The sequence below is a fragment of the Corythoichthys intestinalis genome, chromosome 4 (genome assembly GCF_030265065.1).
Source record: "Corythoichthys intestinalis isolate RoL2023-P3 chromosome 4, ASM3026506v1, whole genome shotgun sequence".
NCBI lineage: Eukaryota > Metazoa > Chordata > Actinopteri > Syngnathiformes > Syngnathidae > Corythoichthys > Corythoichthys intestinalis.
This window is the reverse complement of record NC_080398.1, coordinates 23,734,051-23,756,094: the sequence shown is the minus strand read 5'-3', so window position 1 is coordinate 23,756,094 and position 22,044 is coordinate 23,734,051. Positions and strand designations below refer to the sequence as shown.

Here is a 22,044-nt window from a genome sequence, read left to right as displayed (position 1 = left end):
CATGTCCTGCTCAGACAGTATTCTGCCTTTTGGTAAGTTTTACAGCAAGGTTTTTTGTGCTGTCTAACAGCGAACTCTTGTGGTCGCTTTGCGACATGGTTTGTTGCTTTCTTGCCAGTTCAATATGGCTGCACGACGTCTCGGGCTGACGCCTACGTTGTAATGTTGTGCTTATGTGATCCTTGGACAAGATTTGTCCTTAAGTATGGTTGTTGTAAAGAATGTACATATTATGTTAGTAAGCGAAATATTATATTTTTTGTATGAGACGCTTTTTGTTTATGTTTAGTGAACCTGTATAGCGTGCTAAGCTAACGTTGTTGCTAATGCAATGCTTGTGTACTTTTTTTTGTAGTTTCACTACGGTCTAAAGAGGACAGTGGTTTAACTTGGTGGTTAACTTGTATATAAATATCAGTCTTTGAACTTAAATATGTCCACAGGAGTGCACTTTTACAAAGATGTTTATTTTTCAAAAGGTGACGGAGAAAACATTTACATATATTCTTTTGCCTATGTTTTAGAGTGTCCTATGCTGCAGGCATTTTTATATGTTATTGAGCTCCCACTAATGGGCTAACCTGGTGCAAAATATCAAACAAACAAACAACTTGTAAAACCCAGTCCAGATTAGCACCGGGTACAGTGTATAATCATAAACTGTTTTTGTTGAGGAAAATGATCATATCTGCCTTCTCAGGCAGTAAACGTGAGCGTTCTGGACAGATCGTGTCTCCTGCAGTGGAGAACACACGTTCACTGGGTGTACATGAAGCTTCAATGCATAACAGCTGGTGCTCACAGCAGAGTAGATAAATAAATGTCACGACTCACTAGTGAAGCACGTGAAAAAAAAAACTAATCATGCATGTTGATACGACAGAGAATTTGGGTCAAATTAGTACATTTTTAAAAAAGGACTACGAGATCAGTCGTACTATTGCTACGAGAAAGTCACAAATATTACGTAGGGGTAAGATAGCTGTTAGACGCTACGCACTTTACATACATGTACCTTAGCTGGGAGCTACGACGAAGCATTAGTATAAATTCTTCTAATTATAATTTGACGATATTTTACTGATGATTGTAACAGAGGTGGCAGCGCACCTCGTAAAGTACGTAGCTGCTTAAATAGCTACATTAGCCCGACATAATAATATGATTTACAGTATTCTAATACTATTCCATCCATCATCTAGCACTTAATCCGGGGTCGGGTCACGGGGGCAGAAGAAGACAAGTGTTTTACTTACCTGGTTCTGACTGGTTAGAAGTAAGATACTCGGCACTTGTATTCCATGAAGCCGGAGGTGTTTAATCATATTGGTTGTGCAGCCACCTCTGCATGATACAGCTGTGTTGCAAATGTTCAGGAGCCGACTGGTCATTGTTCTTTGCGAATTTGAGCCAAACCTTTGAGCGCCACCACACAGTGACTATGACTGAAATCAGTTTGCAATGCACACACTCTTCACGTGGCTTCTTCGTGGTGTTCGGCAGCTATTTTTTCCGGTCAGCGGTCAGGGCATCTAAACTTGGAATCGAAATAAAAAAATTTGAACGTTTCCGGGAGAACCGGAGTGTTAGTCCCAGATCTCATCGATGCTCGATGCATAACCCGAATATTAATATATAATAATTTGTGCAGCCACAGTTGCAATGGAATGTGCAGACAAAAGAGCTAAACATCCTAGCTGACTTCCCCCTGGCTGACACGACCAGAGTCCGATGGCTGGATGGAGCCCTGGTGGCCATTATTCTTGCTTCATGCTTTTATGCCATTGGCGTCGTCACCTGCCACTCAAACATGTCGGACGTAGCATTGTTGTGTCAAAATGATTCAATTGAAAAAAAGTGCCTTCAAAACTTTTTCCACTTAAAAAAAAGTAAGTTCAAAACTTTTTCGCCTTTTAAAAAAAAAAAAAGTGACACTTCAATAAAATATATATATATATTTAAAAAAAAAAAAATCAAAGAAAATTTTTGCAAATGATTTTTTTCTTTGATTAAAAATAGTTTGTTTTTTTTATTGAAGCAACTTTTATTGCGATTGAATGATTTAGACACAAATGTCCTACTCATAATATGGCTCGAACACAAAAAGGATTGCTTCAATCAAACAGTTTCAATGAAAAATGTTCAAATGCGAGTCTCAAATATTTTTTCACATTCAAACCTTTTGATTGATTGAATTTTTTTGTTTCTGATTGAAGTGATTTTTCTTTTGAAAATGTTTTTTTTGTTTGAAGCAACTTATTTTTTGATTGAATAATAAAGACACAAATGTCCTAGCCAAAATGTGGTGAAACACAAAATTAAATTACTTCAATCAAAAAAGTTGTTTCAATTTAAAAAAAAAAAAACTTTTTTAATGACTTAATTTAAAAAAAAAATTCAATCATAGAAAAAGTTTTCAAATACATTTTTTTGAGTTTATTTTTGCATTCAATTTTTTTTTTTGATTGAAGTGATTTTTGTTTTGAAAATATTTTTTTTTTGTTTGAAGCAACTTATTTTTTGATTGAATAATAAAGACACAAATGTCCTAGCCAAAATGTGGTCCAAACGCAAAATTAGATTACTTCAATCAAAAAAGTTGTTTCAATAAAACAAAACAAAACAAAAAAAATTGACTTGAATAAAAAAAAAAAAGATTCATAGAAAGTTTTCAAATACATTTTTTTGTTTCAAATTTATTTTTGCATTCACTTTTTTTTTTGATTGAAGTGACTTTTTCGATTGAAAATATTTTTTTGTTTGAAGCAACTTATTTTTTGATTGAATAATAAAGACACAAATGTCCTAGCCAAAATGTAGTCCAAATGCAATATTACATTACTTCAATCAAAAAAGTTGTTTCAATATTTTCTTTTTTTAAAAAATTGATTTAAATAATAATAATAATAAAAAAGTCAATCATAGAAAGTTTTCAAATACATTTTTTTGAGTTTCAAATGTATTTTTGCATTCAAACACATTGTTTTGGATTGAAGTGATTTTTCTTTTGAAAATATATATTTTTTGTTTGAGGCAACTTATTTTTTGATTTGAATAATAAAGACACAAATGTCCTAGCCAAAATGTGGTCCAAACGCAAAATTACATTACTTCAATCAAAAAAGTTGTTTCAATTTAAAAAAAAAAAAAAAATTTAAGTTGACAAATCAAAAAAAAAAAAAATTCAATCATAGAACATTTTTCAAATACATATTTTTGAGTTTCAAATTTATTTTTGCATTCAAACACATTTTTTTTGATTGAAGTGACTTTTTCGATTGTAAATATATTTTTTTTGTTTGAAGCAACTTATTTTTTGATTTGAATAATAAAGACACAAACGTCCTAGCCAAAATGTGGTCCAAACGCAAAATTACATTACTTCAATCAAAAAAGTTGTTTCAATAAAAAAAATTTTAAAAAAATTTTAAGTTGACAAATAAAAAAAAAAAAATTCAATCATAGAACATTTTTCAAATACATTTTTTTGAGTTTCAAATTTATTTTTGCATTCAAACAATTTTTTTTTTATTGAAGTGACTTTTTCGATTGTAAATATATTTTTTTTGTTTGAAGCAACTTATTTTTTGATTGAATAATAAAGACACAAATGTCCTAGCCAAAATGTGGTCCAAATGCAAAATTACATTACTTCAATCAAAAAAGTTGTTTCAATAAAAAAATTAAAAAAAAAAAAAAAAAGTCAATCGTAGAAAGTTTTCAAATACATTTTTTTGAGTTTCAAATATATTTTTGCATTCAAACACATTTTTTTGGGATTGAAGTGATTTTTCTTTTGAAAACATATATTTTTTGCTTGAGGCAACTTATTTTTTGATTTGAATAATAAAGACACAAATGTCCTAGCCAAAATGTGGTCCAAACGCAAAATTACATCAATCAAAAAAGTTGTTTCAATAAATTTCAATCAAAAAAATTAAAAAAAAAAAAAAAAAAAGTCAATCGTAGAAAGTTTTCAAATACATTTTTTTGAGTTTCAAATTTATTTTTGCATTCAAACACGTTTTTTTTTTATTGAAGTGACTTTTTCGATTGAAAATATATATTTTTTGTTTGAGCCAACTTATTTTTTGATTTGAATAATAAAGACACAAATGTCCTAGCCAAAATGTGGTCCAAACGCAAAATTACTTTATTTCAATCAAAAAAGTTGTTTCAATAATTAAAAAAAAAAATTGACTTAAATAAATAAATAAATAAATAAATAAAAGTCAATCATAGAAAGTTTTCAAATACACTTTTTTGAGTTTCAAATGTATTTTTGCATTCAAACACATTTTTTTGGATTGAAGTGATTTTTCTTTTGAAAATATATATTTTTTGTTTGAGGCAACTTATTTTTTGATTTGAATAATAAAGACACAAATGTCCTAGCCAAAATGTGGTCCAAACGCAAAATTACATTACTTCAATCAAAAAAGTTGTTTCAATAAAAAAATTTAAAAAATGTTGACAAATCAAAAAAAAAAAATTCAATCATAGAACATTTTTCAAATACATTTTTTTGAGTTTCAAATTTAGTTTTGCATTCAAACACATTTTTTTTTAATTAAAGTGACTTTTTCTTCGATTGAAAATATATATTTTGATTGAAGCAACTTTTTATTTGATTGAAGCAACTTTTTTTTGGATTGAATAATAAAGACACAAATCTACCTCCATAGTTTTGGCTAAGCAAAGCAAATGACCATAGTGCTAGTCACATCTGTTCGAAAAATAATTTTGACCCATTATAAAAATATCTTTTTTTGTTCAGGTCATTCATTTTTGTTGTTTTATTGCTTTACGACTTTTTTTGGCAACGTTTTACTGGATAATTCCTAATTTTAAAACCATATACTGTATAGGAAAGTCAACTACACGCAATGACACTTTTCGGCCACCAGGGGGGGAGTGGTGGCCCCCCTGCCCTACGTTACTTACAAAATCATTTTTTAATTCATGCTAAAGAGCTTAAGATGTTTTTTTTTTTTTTTTTTTTTACCGAGCACGATAATTCAAAATTGCTAAATTAAAGCTAAATTTATCAAAATATGAAAGTACAATTGCCTTGTAAGCGACATGATCAAAAGTTAATCTCTTTGTTGACAAACAAGCAGGTAATTAAAGCTGACAGTCTTACTGTCTGCCAGTTAATACTGCCACAGTAACAAATTTGCATCCAATTGAGACGACCAGACAAACACACAGGAGCTTTTGTTTTGGCTTTTAACTGGTTTTAATTAACCCTGATTACAGCTTAATTACAACTTTTTGGAGGGAAGGGAGGAGGGGAAAAAAACAACCAACCCACAAGGAGGAAAAAAAAAAAAGGTGGAGATAATGTTACGTCACGGGATTAAACTCTGCTCATCTCGGCGTCGGGAGTGTTACGTAACATTTACACAAACAATAGTACACGCGATCTGATTTTCTTTTTCAAATGGTGCAACCTCCCTCAAGGTAAAAACTACAAAAATGACTTTACAGGATGAAAAAAAACTAAAATAAAATGGGATATTCACTTGAGTTAAAACAAACCGGTTCAATCTAAAAACAGTAAAAGAAGTTTTGGCGGGGATTGAATGTACACAACAGAAACAGCTATGGAATAATAATAATAACAATAATGCCAACTGGAGGGGAACTTTAAGAACAATATTAACATCAGAAAAATAAACTTTTATTCTCTTGATTGAGAATCTTTGTGCTGTTTTTTTGTTTTGTTTTGTTTTTCTTAAGCGAGGAAAAGATGCTTTGGGTTAGGAAAGGTCAGCAGTAAGGCAGCGGTCAGTTCCAAGTATGCGCGCACCAGTGTGTATGCATGTGTGTGTTTGACATGCTCTCATCCAGACAAAAGAGTGAGGGAATTCGATCACAGAGCTGCCTGGAGGTCTTATGGATCCGTCTGGTCCCGGGGATGTGAACAAGCGCCAATAGTGCATGTGAGTGCGTGTGTGTGCATAGAATGAGAAGAGAGAGAGAAGCTATTTGAGGACACGCACGTCACACGTTTCCTTCCAGTAATGATTAACCTCCTTCACACCTCGCTCGCTACCCTTTCGCCCTGAGCTGCGTCTCGCACAAATGCACGCACTCGCAAGGACCAAGTAAGGCAGGACTGCCGGTTAAGTGTGCAAAGTGGAAATGACTGAAAAATGCCAACTTAAAGCGGAAGTTCAGAATTTATGACATTAGGCTTCATCTTCGAGTTAGCGGGGGTTCAATTAGTCATTAGAGGTGATTTCACAAATTCTGTGCAGTTTGTTAGTTATTCAATAATTTCAGGGCTGCGTAGTGGCTAACCTAGCGCGAGTCAATGGTCCCTTCCGAGCATAAAAATACAAAACGATAATAACAGATCGAACATAGTCAAATAAATTCAAAAATGCAGATCGTTGTTCAAACGATCTGTTGTTTTGTTTACGCTAATGGGTATATTTAACAGTTTTTTGTGGGAATATGTGAACCATTTGTACTGGTGCACGATAATTATCGGTCCGATAATAGGAATTATGACGTCATCCCAATAAATCCAATAACATAATTAATAGGACCGATAATACAGAATGAACTGTGCTCGCTGGCTGGGAAATCAGTTGACCATTTGCGGGGCATTGCTGCCACCTGCCGGTCAGAATAATTCGCTGCATCTATAATTTGGCCCACAAACTCATTCACTTTACACAGTGCTGTGTCTAGCGTTAGCATTGACAATCATGAATGCTTTCTGTTACTTACGTTTCCGCCTTGGAAATATATGTCTGTAAGCATTTGTTAACTGTAACATATGGATGTAGGGCTGCAGCTATCGAATATTTTAGTAATCGACTGAAAATTCTATCGATGAATCGAGTAATCTGATAAAACAAATATATTTTTAGGTGAAGAGCAATTATAAATATACATGAGAAAACAAGACATTTCATCTAATCTTGAACCATTTTCAGTCAATCAATGTCTTTATTTTCGATGTATATTGTTGAAAACAGCCAACAATTGCATCTCAGATGTAACTAGAATTTAAAAAAAAGACTAATTCTCTGCTTTCAATCAAAAAAACTTTTAGATAAAAAAAAATATATATATATATCTTACCTAAAAATGCCGTTACGCTTGATAACACACATCACTTAAAAGTTAGCATTTTTTCCCCACGTGTTTCAATTGAATTTCTATTTGTGTCAAGCCATTTTTAAGTTCTAGTTAAGTTTTAAGTTAGTCTAAACTAAGTCCTGATAGGATTTTGAGTTTTTGCAGTGTTCAAAATAAATGTATGATACAGGCTGTATTGGAGCACATTAGGGACCAGTGCTACTTGGTGTTTTATCCAGCAATGACTACTGAGCTAAAATTGATAGTTAGCATTATTAAGTTTTTATTTCACACTCTCATCACTCCACAACACTATGTTATGTTAAAGCCTGTATGTAAGACACATTAGCCACGCATCGACAGTGGTCATAATTAAAAGAAACCTAGCCCTCCGCAGGGTTAACGTTACGTGAGCTTGTGACAGTAACGTTAATCTTATTTATTAGCGCTTAGCGCTCTACTGCTTTAAGATGGCGGCAGTTTACCAACGCTGCCCAGACGCGGCCGAGTCTGTCATTTCGCATCTAGTTCAACATACATGTGACGTAGCATCATGCGCGCAAAGTATTTAGCAACGACGGCGTCGTGTGTAGCGGCTGTCGGCTGCAGTAAGTTTTTTTTTTTTTTTTTTTTTTTTTTTTTTTTTGGGCTTTGTCCTCTACGCACGTAACATCAGCGCGTTGTCCCGCATTAAAAGTAGTCCGAGCAAAACGTGATGCGTAGAGCTGTCAAAATAAACGGATACTCGAGGTGAATAAAATTACTCGGATCAGTTTTTAAACTCGAGTTACTCGAGTATTCGTTTCAGCTCTACGTGCAATATATGTTTACTTCGGTGGTGAATGGTCATATGTACCGAACTTCATAAGTTGTTGTGTTATAGAAGCCAGCCAATGCTTAAGGCTATTAGCTCAAGCTAGTGTGCTATGCTATACATACGTATAATAGTTGTCATGTAATGTTAGTCCTGTCAGCATGCTTGATAGGATTTTATACTATGCAGAGAATAAACCTCATACTTTATTGAATATGGGTTCACTCACTGCCGTTTATATTGATTATTATAAGGCAAGCCATTAATCCTTTTTGTTCTACCATATTTTTATTATGAGGACTGAGCGATAAACCTTACTATATAATGTTTACAATGTTAGTTATAAGTTAGTAAGTTATTGAGAAGCCTTTTGGTTATTGATAGGCTTGCTGTCCTAACCTGTCTCACCGGTTAAGAAAGTTGTTTCATGGACCAAGACCACAACAGTCTCCTGTAGCACCAAATATTTTTATCTGATGACAAAGCACAATACCTGTTGGGTTTATGTTTTAGTTCAGGAAACACATCTTCAATTATATTGACTAATTGATTGTGATTGACTCAAATTATATTTATTTGAAAAAATAAATATTGGCACTTTATTTGAAGTCAAGACTGTTCTTGTCTTTGTTTTGTTCATTATAATAATGTTCATGTCATTATGAAAATTCTGGTGAGATCAAAGACAAATCTATGTTGAATCCACCGTTATTAATTTTTTTTAAATCTCCAGGTGTTCAAAAACTCGAGTGAATATACATTTAAAAAAGTATATATTTATTATCGGTTATCGGTATCGGCTTTGAGGAGCAGGAAGTTATCGAGATCGGTATCGGTTTAAAAAAATGGATATCGTGCACCCCTATTTGTTAAGAGCATTGTATTACAAGAAAAAAAAAAAAAAAGTTAGCATTTTATATTATTTAAGCTAGCGCACTTTTGCTATGTAAGTTAGCCAATTGTTCTTTTCATTGTTTTATTTTTATTTTTTTTATGTTCCTAATCCGCTTACTCGATATTCGAACCGCCTAAAGTTCAACGATTAATCGACTTCTAAAATAAGCGATAGCTGCAGGCCTAAACTTCTTCTTGAAAACATAGCGAACACTATTGATTGCATGGGTCATCGGTGATTTTCATGAGTGTATATGTTGGTTTTAATTGGCATGCTTGGACAGGCTCATTGACTCGTGCTGGCTTAGCCACTCCGGAGCCCTGAAACTAATAAATAACTGCACCGAATTTGCTGAAATCAACTCCACTAATTAATTAAACCCCCACTAACTTGAAGATTAAAGTAAAAAATTCTGAACTTCCCCTTTAATGTTTTCTCAAAAAGGAGGTGAGTCAATGAGGTGAAAAGGTGCGTCATGTGAAAACACTAAGTGAACGATTTTACTGATAATTCAATGCCTTGCTTTCATACACACATTCATGCACATGTGCCCTTGTGCGAAGGAAAAAGATGTGACGCCATAATGCCATGAATAGAAAAGGTGAAGCATGTGAAAACAACTACGAATGAAAACCACAAGATTAGCTCTTTCAGTGCAAGCCAGTGAGTATTTATACGTTCAGTCCTAAATGTACTTTAGTTGCCTATTTGATGATATATTTGGCCCAAAAAAGATTATCCTGATGAGTTAAGGGCTTTACCAGTTCTTAACAAACAACAATTTAGATTGCACTCTAACACACTTTACTGAAAACGCATCATTGTGGGGACGTGAGGTGAAAAGTGGTGCTGCGAAATGTGACATTCTTTAAAATCTTGGAATTCAATCATAAGGGTGAAGTCAGAGAGCATGTCAATGTGTGTGTTGATTGTTAGAAGAGCTTCGGCTGGTGAAGTGTGGGGAGCAAAAAATTGGTAGTCCCTGTTGGGTCGGGGTTAAGATTTTCTCAGTGAGTGGCCTTTACACAGGTGGTCCACACAAGAGACAGTCAGCACGCCCGTCAGTCTGTAACCACCACATTTTTTTCTGTCAGATGACCAAACTGCAACAGGCTTCCCTGAGTGGAGTGAGCCAGGTTTGAGTGTCAGCACCCAGCACCCTCCAGTCGTGCAAAGACCCCGCTCTGCTCCCACTTATTCCTGTCATTCTGTCAAGTCCTGTGTGACTGAGAGTTTAGGAAATACAGGCACTTGTCATTGTGGCCTATTTACAATGTGGTGGAGTGAAGGTTAGTGGAGCGGCTGAGGGAAAACGGGTCCCCTGAGGAAAACGTGACGAGAGGCGCTTTAGAGCTTCACTGGCCTTGGGAGATGTAACTAGTCTCTCTGATTGCAGTCCACGCATGACCCGTTTCCAGCAAGCAGTACGGTTCAGTTCAAGTCATTCAGGTACGCGGATATTCTGTTCTGGTATAGCACGTGACAAATTCAGGAGGGTGACTTCAAGCAAACCGAAACTGATCGACACCCATTCAAAGGGGACGTTTACACAAAGAACTTTGTTCTGATTGAAGTGGTAAGCAAGCCTATCCCAACTGACTTTGGGCAAGAGGCAGAGGACACTTTGACGAACAGAAGCATTTGACATGGACAATTTAGAGGTTTTCATGAACCAGGAAGAGTTTTTACAGCTTGAGTCCTACAGGGGACTAACGCTAACTTCACAAAGGAGGATTCGAGGACTTGAAAACGTTATTTGTTCATAGATAAGCTGCACTGGACTAGAAACCAAAGCTGTCTTCACTGTATTATGGGATATTTACACCAAAAGATATTACCCAGTAACACTTTATTTGACAGCAGCATTATATGACTGCCATAAGACCAAATGAACCACCATGAAGCTTTGAACCAATTAGCTGCAAAGCTTCATTTGGCCATCACTGCTCCCTTGGCGGAGACAGGTGACCTCTGCTGCCACCTGTTGTCAACAATTTTGTTGTCCAACATGCCACCTGGAATGCATTGCAGCGCTACAGATGTAAATCACAAACAAATTCATGTTCTGTGCTAATTATTTCTTCAGTTACTGTTCCAGTTTCATTAATTGCTAGTTCTGGTATTTGCTAACACGTTATTTGACAGTGGTGCCATAAGACTGTCATTAGACAATCACAATTACGACATGACAATGTCATGAGCATTAATTAATGCTGATAAAAGATGCCATTTAGTGTTATCCGGCAAATTATCTCCCTTTTGAATGGATGTAAAAGATCTGATCTGAGCATAAATGGAGTTAGTGACATAATTTGCCAGATGACACTTAATGACATCTGTCATAAGCATTCAGTAATGCCCATGATAGCATCATGTCATAATTATGACGGTTTTATGACGCCGCTGTCAAATGAAGTGTCACCTCTTACCGTAATTTTCGGACTATAAGCCGCTACATTTTTATTTCATTTTGAATCCTGTGGCTTATAGCCCAGTGTGGCTTAATATGTGGATGTATTTGGGTTAATAGGTAACACTTTAATTGACAGTAGCGTCATAAAGACTGCCATAAGACCGTCATAGTTATGACATGACATTATCATGGGCATTAATGAATGCTTATAACAGATGTCATTAAGTGTCATGTCACTAACTCAATTTATGTCCAGCTCGGATTTTTTACATCCGTTCAAAAGGGAGATAATTTGCTGGGTAACACGAAATGACATCTGTTATAACCATTTATTAATGATCATGACATGGTCGTGTCATAATTATGATAGTCTTATGACAGTCTTATGGCGCCATTGTCAAATAAAGGGTTACCAAACTCCATAACTAGTAGAGCTGGGAATCTTTGGGCACCTAACGATTCGATTACGATTTAGAGGCTCCGATTCGATTATAAAACGATTATTGATGCACCCCCCTCTTTTTTTTTTTTTTTTTTTTTTAATGTTTAGTACATTAGTTCCAAAATTGTTCAAAAATCCTCTCAGGCTAAACCAAACTACTATTTCAGTATCAAGTTAACATATAACAGTAAACAAATATACAAAAATAACCCCAGTCCCCATTCTGTATCAGCAGCTTTAAACTACTTTCAATTAATTCAATGTTGTGAATCAACCGTTACAGTTGTTAAAATGGCTCCCGTTATTTCATAATTTCCCTTCTGTCTACTTTTGACATGTCAAAGTTGTAAAACTGTTTCATCATTTAAAGATAGATTCAAGACAAGATTTTGCCGATTTAGGAGTATTTTAGATACAAAGTTAATTAGGTTCGCTACAAAAGAGCCTTCTAGAGAAGTCTACTGCTTTAAGATGGTGGCTGTTTACTAACGCCAGCAAGTCTGTCATTTCGCATCTCTGTTCAATAATACATGTTCTAACACCGCCGTCGTCTGTCATTTGGCATTTAGTTCTACATACAGTACTGTGCAAAAGTTTAAAAACTTTTGCACAGTACTGTATATATGATATCTACTGTAGCTGTATGTTTGTAGCAGCTAGCAACTGGCCGTTGTTTGTAGCGGCTGTCGGCCGCATTCAAATACGATTGTTTTTTTATCTAGCGGCATGAGTTGAACATGGTATTTACTCTCGGTCGGTTCCTCATTGCTTCCCAAAGACCGCGCCTACAGTGTTTTACTTCCGCTTTACCTGGTATAATTCAATAATCGGAATTTGGATGTTTGTGAATCGTTCTCGAATCTTCCACGGCCAAATCGCGAATAATCTAAGAATCGGAAATTTCGCAGGCCTCTGATAATTAGCAATTAATGAAACAACTAGAACAGTAACTGAAGAAATAATTAGCACAGAACATCCATTTTGGTTATTATGTACATCTATAGCGCTGCAATGCATGCTAGGAGGCATATTGGTCGACAACAGTGTTGACGGCAGGTGGCAGCAGAGGTTGACTGTCTCCCCCAAGAGAACAGTGGTGGCCAAATTGAAGCTTTTTGAAGCAATGAAGCTTTGCAGCCAATTGGTTTAAAGCTTCATGGTTGTTCATTTGGTCTTATGACAAATGTCAAATAAAGTGATACTGGTTGAAATCATTTGGTTTAAATTAGGGCTGTCAAAATTATTGCGTTAATGGGCGGTAATTCATTTTTTAAATTAATCACGTTAAAATATTTGACGCAATTAACGCATGCACTGAATGACCCGCTCGCACATTGCCTCAAACAGATTACAATGAGGCCGTTTATGGACATTAAGAGTGAAGAGAATGCCACCAGCCGCTTGGGGGCAGCGCCGTTCCATACTAATGTTATTTCTTCTAAACGTGGGAGAATTAGTCTTTGTGAGATGTTTATGCTGTATGCACAATGCAATGCAAATTGCTATTTGTGCTCCATACATATTTCGGTAAGTTTTCTTTCTTTTAGTGGCAATTATGTGTCTCTTGTTGTATTTTAGGTAAGATATGTACAGAGATATATATTTTATAGAGGCGAGTGGACACAGGCGGTCTTTGGACCGCGCCGTTAATTGGCATAAGTTTCGGCAACTCCTTCACAACAAACATAAGTATTGTTTAGTGAAAGCACAACAAAAATAATATTCCTATCTCTCAAAAAAAATAATGTTCACAAAAAGAAAAGCACTTCAGTCTATAGTAATGAGGCCCTCTTCTCACACAGTTAAACAACGATGCAAAATGAACTGGCATTCCATATCAAAATAGCTATGCAAAATACACGTAAAACTTACTCAGACTTTGGTCACTCTATTCTTATAATTGTTATTTTTATTCTTACTATTATTATATTAACTCTAATTTTGATTGAAAATTTTACAAATTTTATTAAAACGAAAACATGAAGAGTGGTTTTAATATAAAATTACTATAACTTGTAACTATAACATTTTATCTTTTAAGAACTACAAGTCTTTCTATCCGTGGATCACTTTAACAGAAAGAATGTTAATAATGCCATTTGTGGATTTATTGTTACAATAAACAAATTCAGTACTTATGTACAGTATGTTGTATGTATATATCCGTCTTGTGTCTCATCTTTCCATTCCAACAATAATTTACAGAAAAATATGGCTTATTTTAGAGATGGTTTGAATTGCGATTAATTACGATTAATTAATTTTTAAGCTGTGATTACCTCGATTAAAAATTTTAATCGTTTGACAGCCCTAGTTAGTTTAAATATCTCATAATATATGTAGTGAGGACAGCTGCGTTTAGGGTTAGGTCCAGTGCGGCTAATCTGTGGACAAATGCCATTTTCGTGTCAAATTTGGTGGGTGGTGGCTTATAGCCAGGTGCGTCTTATAGTGCGGAATTTATTTATTTATTTTTTTTAACGCTTGTGTCCCCAGCAGAGTCGAATGAAGCTTCATTGCCAGGCCCATCTCTGTTAGAATTAGGTTTAGCTGAAGCAAATCCTACTGCTTGGTGGAAACGTGGCTTTTTGTTGGGTGTTCATGCGATGGTTGGATCAAAGTGTATGTTCTCTCACAAAAACTTGTCCCAGAAGAATCCTGAAAGAGAACCTGTTGGTGGGTGATCTGTCAGTGTCATAGTAAGGCGGTCATTGAGGTGTCAGTTGGGCCTGGAGGGAGATGTTTCGGGTATTATCAAGGAACCGTTACAGTTCCATCAGCAGTCTTTGTTCTCCAGAGACAGTTGCGCCGTGGCCCGATGGAGCTCTGCGCTCACTCGTCGATGCGCGGGTAATGGCGGGACTGTGGAGTTCTGGTAGGCTGACAGAGGGTGGCCATCCCCATCTCCGGACCCGTCGTCCTCCGTTTCCATGTGCCGGTCGCTCTGCCGGTCCCTCTGCTCATGCGGTCGGACTTTCTTGTCGTCGGACTCCTCCTGCGAGGCCTCCATGCGCTGGTCTTCGCTCCAGCGCCTCTTGAAGCGTAGCTTGAGGGGGATGCACTTGGTTTGAGGCGGCGGATGTGGGGGAGGACTCTCGTCCGCGGGCTCACTGGGCTCAGTTTTCAAGATGGTCGACCCGCGGTGGGCGTTGGAGTAACCGTGTTGCGACGCCAAGAATGGCATTAGGCCGGAGGGGGGCGGGGCGGGGGCTTTGAAAACGTCCTCGTCCAGGTCCTCGTCAGGGAGTGACGAGTGGGCGGCCAAGCCGTTGGAGATGAGGTGGCGGTGATTGTGATTCGGGGCTCTAGATAGATGATGCGCAAAGAGCTCAAAGTCTTCTTCTCGTTCGTCGGGGTCTTCGTCACTGATGTCAGTCACCTCTACCTCTTCCTCCGATTCGATGTCCGAGATGGGCTCCACCTGGAATCAGATTATGTTTGAGTAACCGGAAACAAAGTAGTAGAGTAGACGAGTAGACATCCAATCAGTTTGAACTGGGAGGGTGGCAGCGAATGAACATTCGTTCATTCATACATTGGAAGCCTGGCAGCGTTGCACAGTGACGTCATCGCCCTGCGACGTCAACAACAATGGAGACCTAATAGTTCTACTAATTTTACAAATTGTATAAAACCGAAAACACCAAGAGGGGTTTCAATATCAAATTATTTTAACTCAAAATAACGTTGATCTTTTAAGAACTACAAGTCTTTCTATCCATAGAGTCATTTAAAATATTTCGTTCACATGATGTTTTTTTTCAATTTTTTTACAGTGCGTTGTATACACTTGTACTGTATACAAACATGTTGCCCTCTAGTATACTGTCAAGTTTAATTGCATTCAACCCATTTTACAAATGCTGAGAGTCAATAAATGACTTTTTTTTTTCTTTTTCAGGGCTATCCCATAAAAATGTGGGTGTTTGTGCAAAACATTTTTGTCTTACCTTGATCTTGGGAAGTCCTGCACTGTTGAGCGACTGCGTGGAGGACGACGCAGAGATGAGGCCCGAGCCGCTGGCCGAGCTCAGGTCACTGCCGAACGAGAGCGAGGAGCCCAGGCCTGAGGTGGATGACATGGACCCTGACCCCGAGCCGGAGGACAACGAGCTCTGCCGAGCTTTGCTCTGGCACTGCCCTTCCCTTTGCTTGCGGCCCAGCGGCGGAGGCTGCAGCTTAAATTTGAATGGGGACATGTGCGGGGGCTCCTCGCCCAGATGAAGCGTGTGATGCATCGGGTGGGAATGGGGGTGAGGGTGGGCGGAGTGAGGCTGGTGCGGATGGTGGTGGTGGGAGTGAGACAGCGGGGCGTGATGTTGCCGCTCACCACCTCGTTCTCTCTCGGCCCGCTCCGCCGCGCCACGGTCGCCGCCTAGACCCACCTTGTCAGCGGCGGGCCGGTGAGGCTGTGGTATGACGATGTTGGGGTACTGTAGGAAAGCCCGGGGGCTAAGCCCATAGTTGTACACAGACTGCGTGTGGGCCTGAAGGTAGCGCTTCATGTCCTCTGGGTTGAAGGAGAAGTGGGAGCCCAGCATGGGCGAGAGCGTGGGGGAGGGAGTGTAAGGGAGGTGGGACGCGGGAGTCATGCTGAGAGCTGGGGACAAAGGCGGGGCAAGGAGGCCCGGTCCACCAGGCCCAGGCAGGGGGGACACGGGGAAGGGGGACAAAGGTTCTGGGTGGATACGGTGTCCGGCGTGGCCACGGGCTCCCGGGTGAGCACCTGGGTTGACTGCTCCTCCATATAAACGGAACAGAGCTTCGTGAGACAAGCGGGGGTGAATGATGCTTCTGTAGCCTCCACCCGGGGGCCCTCCTCCTCCACCCACACTCCTCTCCGCCCTCTCCTCCCCGCCACCCGTAATGCCATCCTCTATCTCGGAATTGACGGAGGTGCCGTCGCTGCAGTCACTCACGGAACCGCGGGCCACGCGACGGGCCACCGAGCTGTATAGGCTGCCCGGGCTGCGGAGGTCCTCATTCGGGGAGAGGACTTCCGAGGGTGTGGAGGGAGGGAACCGGAAGTGGGTCCCTGCACCGGAAGGGACGGGCGGGGCGCTCTGAGGCACATTGTTTCCTGGGGAAGACAGAGACGGAGATACTGAGAAAGAACAGGGATTTCCAGTCTAATCCAACATAATCGCAGCATCATATTGTGGGATTAGGAGGACCATAAACACGCACAAACACACACAGAACGCTACTCATGCTTACCAGTAGAGCCCATGTCAATGAAGGGGTAGTTGACCAGCACCAGCTTATTGAAGTTGAATTTGTACGTGAACCGCTTGCCTTTGGTCTTGTGGAGGATTCTCTTGTTGTAGTAGTATCTGATGAGGAAGTGCAAGATTAGCCAGATGAATCACACTACCGATAACAAATAATATCTTTATACTGTGAATGCCATAAATGCTGATATGAACAGGTTACTGTAACTTAAAAATGGAAAAATTCATTTTCCCTGATGGACTTTTTTTTATTATAGTATTTTTATCAGGAGAGGCAAAATAAGATGGGATGTCCCGATTGTATATTTTTTAGGGCTGTCAAACGATTAAAATTTTTAATCGAGTTAATTACAGCTTAAAAATTAATTAATCGTAATTAATCGCAATTAATCGCAATTCAAACCATCTATAAAATATGCCATATTTTTCTGTAAATTATTGTTGGAATGAAAAGATAAGACACAAGACGGATATATACATTCAACTTACGGTACATAAGTACTATATTTGTTTATTATAACCATAAATCAACAAGATGGCATTAACATTATTAACATTCTCTTAAAGCGATCCATGAATAGAAAGACTTGTAGTTCTTAAAGGATAAATGTTAGTACAAGTTATAGAAATTTTATATTAAAACCCCTCTTAATGTTTTCGTTTTATTAAAATTTGTAAAATTTTCAATCAAAAAATAAACTAGTAGCTCGCCATTGTTGATGTCATTACACCATGCTCACTCCCCAATCCCATAAAATCATTTGGAGCCAAGCGCCAGCAGAGGGCGCCAAATAACAAACAACAAGTAACAAGCGGACATTACACTTCTGTTATTTTAATCTGAGCGGGCCATGTGCGTTAATTGCGTCAAATATTTTAACGTGATTAATTTTAAAAATTAATTACCGCCCGTTAACGCGATAATTTTGACAGCCCTAATATTTTTGCACCCGAGTCAGAGTCACCTGATTTTGAGATTTTGAAAAGTCCAAATCCGATACCAGAATTTTATTTTTTTATTATTTGAAAAAAAATTCCAAACATGTTACAGTACTGCACTGTTTATGGTACTTCCGTTTTTACGGAAGTGTTTCAGAGTATAAAATGTATACATTTTTGTTTCTTTTGGCGATGCTATTATATTTCACGATTATTTTGTTATATTAATTTTTTTTTTTTTGTATTAAAAACCTGATTCTTTTCACCCAATTCCAATCCTCTAAAAAAATGGCGCAATCGGCCTGATATCCGATCATACGATCGGAGCAGGGACATCCCTAAAGATAGTGGTTGAGCTGTCGTCCGCACAGTTCTATGGTCTTGGGTTTGAGACTCATCTTCTGAGTGGGGTTTATATGTTCTCCACCTTAAGTCTTTGAATTGTGTGAACATGAACTTTTATTTGTCTGTGCAGCATGTGCCTTGGTGACCATTTGTCAGGAGAAAAAAATCCATTCTCTCTTTGTTTTTAGAAGGCTCTCACTCCAAAAGTCTTTTAAAAGTTTACTTATGATCACAAGGAGAACATCAATCACACACGGAGTACAACGATGCTCTGATGTGGCAGAGCTCAGAGGACTTATCATACTGAAATGTGGGGTTAAGTGGTAAAAACAATGGTCGTATGATTATAAGAAAAACATGTCATATCATGAAGCGTAGGTGGGCGGGCAGGCAGCGCTTCACCAATTAAATGTTACATTGTATCTTTACCCTTGAGAGCGCCTGCCTGCCCTCCGTCACTTCAGGATCTAGACAGCTGTTAACCCAAGCATCTCGAAATAACACATTTTAGAGCTACAATTGCAATACCGTGAAATTACGGTATTTTTGCTTAATACTATGGGTGCGCCATCTTAGGCACCCCACGATTCGATTCAATTACCATTCAGGTTGCTACGATTCAATTATTAAATGATGATCGTGGTACTGACGGTTATCACGATTATAGGTGCATCGTACATTACTAATTAAGAAAGTAGCCAAACAAATTTATGTCCATTATTTATCTAAAATATCCTAATGATTCAACAAGAACGATGGAAACATGCCCATACAACAAAAAGCTGCCCTTAAACTTTTTTGTTTTTGTTTTTTTTTTTAAACAAGAAAGTGCAAAAACATTAACCATTTTAAAGGCAGTACTTATTTCTCTCAACAATACAATAAAATTTACACAGGTGGAATGAATTCCACATTTTCTGGAAACAAAATGTCTTTAGAAATAAGACTTCTTGTATCCAATATACTTATTTTCACAGATTTCTGTACTATTTCGCATGTTTGTAGTGTTATCGCTGTATTTAATCATGGTTTTACACGTTCTGCATATGGAGTAACTTTTTGTACACCAACAAACATCACACAAATGGACATGGAAATTAGCTTAGCGCTCGGCGCTAACTGTTAACATCTCAAAAACAACAACAATAAAGGCTAAGCAGTCCAAGAGGGTTCACGTACTCACCTCTTATAGACGCACACCAGTTTTAGCAACACACTCAGGACATTTTTCAATTGACATGACTTGAAACGACTGGTGGACAACTGAAAGACAAGGTGCAACTAACTAACTCTCTTCCCCTCTCGCTCTAAAAAATAACTTGCGCACCAAAGCTTGAGCACCGGGTTCCTGTCTGTCTCATACACAAATTTATTTTCTAGTCTCTTGAAAAGCAGTAAATCTCTCGCCCAGTAACTGGCAGCATCTATCATAATGCTGTCCGTGTGTCCGTTAAAGGTGTCGGGTGGCAGACGTGTCATGAATTTCATTCCGCTACAAGCAGCTGTCATACAGTTATTAGGGAAAATCCTTGTTTTTGAACATTTATGAATCGTAATCGAATCGTCACGTGTCAAATCGCAATGCATCTAATAATCGATTTTTTGGCACTGCCTTATATCATACTGTCAAAATCTCATACCGGCACATGCCTACACACTGCATTTTGACATAGTGAACAGTCAAAAAGAGTCAGATTTTGATGGTTTTTTCAAGCTGTTTATTAGACTTCAGTTGAGGTAAACCGTAAAACTAAAACGTAAAGAAAACGACAAGTACTGTGCCTTAAAATATAAAACACAGCTTGTATTCCCTTGCCCCGAAAACCTGTTAGCTTAATGCTAACCAGTGTTGGGCACGTTACTTTAAAAAAGTAATTAGTTATAGTTACTCACTACTTCTTCCAAAAAGTAACTGAGTTAGTAACTGAATTACTCTATAGTAAAAGTAACTAGTTGCCAGGGAAAGTAACTATTTCAGTTACTTTAAAAAGTTGTTGTACGTCAAAGAATTTGAAATTTTCTGAGCAGTATTCGAGTCAGTTGAATAGACAATAACAGACAGGTAGTTGTGTTATAGAACCTTGTAATATTTATTGCACCTCACCAGCAACAGATTTATCCTACACTTGGAGTGCAACAAAAATAAACAGATTTAAACTGCTTACCACAGATGTCGACAAAAGCTTTGCCCCGGGACATAAATTACACTTTACATGCACGTTCTTTCCTTTAATTTCGACCAACTTGAAATAGTGTTTATATCTCCACCTCGTAAAGGACAAATTTTCCTCTGAATGCTCTGCCATCATATCCCTCTGCATCTGTTTTGCGTGTGTGTGTGTGTTTGCCGCACGCGCTGTTCCGGTTTGTGTGTGAAAACACCGGCTTTGAAGTAGGCTCAAGCGTTTACGTCACAGAATGGGGGATCACATGAGATTTGACAACAACACAGCCATATTGGAAGCAGGTCTGGCTCGTGGGACATTAAACTTTAACTTGCTAGTTCGATAAAGAGACAAACTCGTTACTAAGGCTAAGAACAGATACGTGATCAAACTTAAGGATGTGAACAATGTTGACCCTTACGAGCAAGCCGAAGACAAATGGAATAAAGATGTCGACGGGCTTTCACAATTACGCGAAATGGACTTTCTGCTGTATTTATTGTTTGGTGTATGTTACTAAACTCATCAGCGATTCCGAAATTACACATCGCTACAAAGCTACGAACAGTTTTGCTACGGATGGGTGCAGGACCTGCACATTATGACCGTATCAAATGGCAACTTCATCGTTCTTGCAAAGTTAGGCTATGTGTGTTTACTATTTTCATTGCCATGAACCTGAACGCACGCCAAGTCTTGGATGACAAATAAACAGAGCAGAGTAGACTCGCTACGGCTGGTAGTTTCTTTGCTTTATTCAAAGTAAGTAACACACCGCTTTTGACCATCAGTAACTGTAACGGTGTTGTAACGGCGGAAAAAATAATTAGTTAAGATTACCCCGTTACTGAAAAAATAACGCCGTTATGTAACGGCGTTATTTATAACGGTGTTATTCCCAACACTGATGCTAACAATAGAAGATGATGACCTGTTGCCCAAAGTCACCCAGAATAAACTCCACCTCTCCTGCCCAAATGAAGCACTTCGGTAAAGAAAAAGACATGCAGCATGTTTTGAACTCTTGATTCTACGCCAAAGTGAATTAAGAACACCAAACGGAGGATTTGCGCCACAGCAGGGGTAGTCTGCCTAAATGTACTTTCGCGCAACATCCCACTGCTGACATGCTGGTTTTCTTCAGACAGCAAACAGAAAATTTACTTCTTAATAAATTGATTACAAATAGGTACTAGTATATGTGTTTACAACCAATTAATCTTTGCCCACTTCTAGTGACACTCTTGTTCAATGGCAATTGTTGCCTATAAAGTTACTGACAGTTGCACACCTTGTAATCAAACGCACACTTTAATAAGCTCCCCAACTATACTTAGGCATATTACGAAGTGTTGCGTGACGAAGTGGACTCACACTCAGGGATGTAGCTTTGATGACAGAACGAAAAGACAACAGGTAGATAAGAAGCAGCGATTGGACTTAGCTGGCACACATTTGACGACTATTTGTATATGTGTTTCAAGGCAATTTCTCACATTTAGAAGGATTCCGGTTTTCATGTTACAGCACGGAATCATCTCTTTATGTAACGCCGAAGCAAAGCCACTAATAATTCGGCCCATCTTTATTTGTTTATGTAACCTCCATTCTGTTATTTTTCTCTCACCCTCCCTCTACAAGCTTTTCCCTTCCCGTGGCTATTGCCTACAGTGCAAGGCTGCATTTTTATTAACCTTTGTCCAGC

General features: G+C 38.0%; 1 protein-coding gene across 1 annotated transcript in view; it reads right to left on the bottom strand.

The window, feature by feature from the left end:
- Positions 1-4,668: 4,668 nt before the first annotated feature.
- The window catches only part of erfl3 (Ets2 repressor factor like 3), a 123,984-nt gene continuing 106,608 nt past the window's right edge, over positions 4,669-22,044 (bottom strand). The window contains exons 3-5 of the mRNA XM_057833568.1: positions 16,877-16,992; positions 15,610-16,739; positions 4,669-15,080 (exon numbers count right to left, since the gene is read on the bottom strand). Coding sequence (XP_057689551.1) covers positions 14,436-15,080; positions 15,610-16,739; positions 16,877-16,992 — 1,891 coding nt within the window. The 3' untranslated portion in view covers positions 4,669-14,435. The remainder of the gene's footprint in view (positions 15,081-15,609; positions 16,740-16,876; positions 16,993-22,044) is intronic.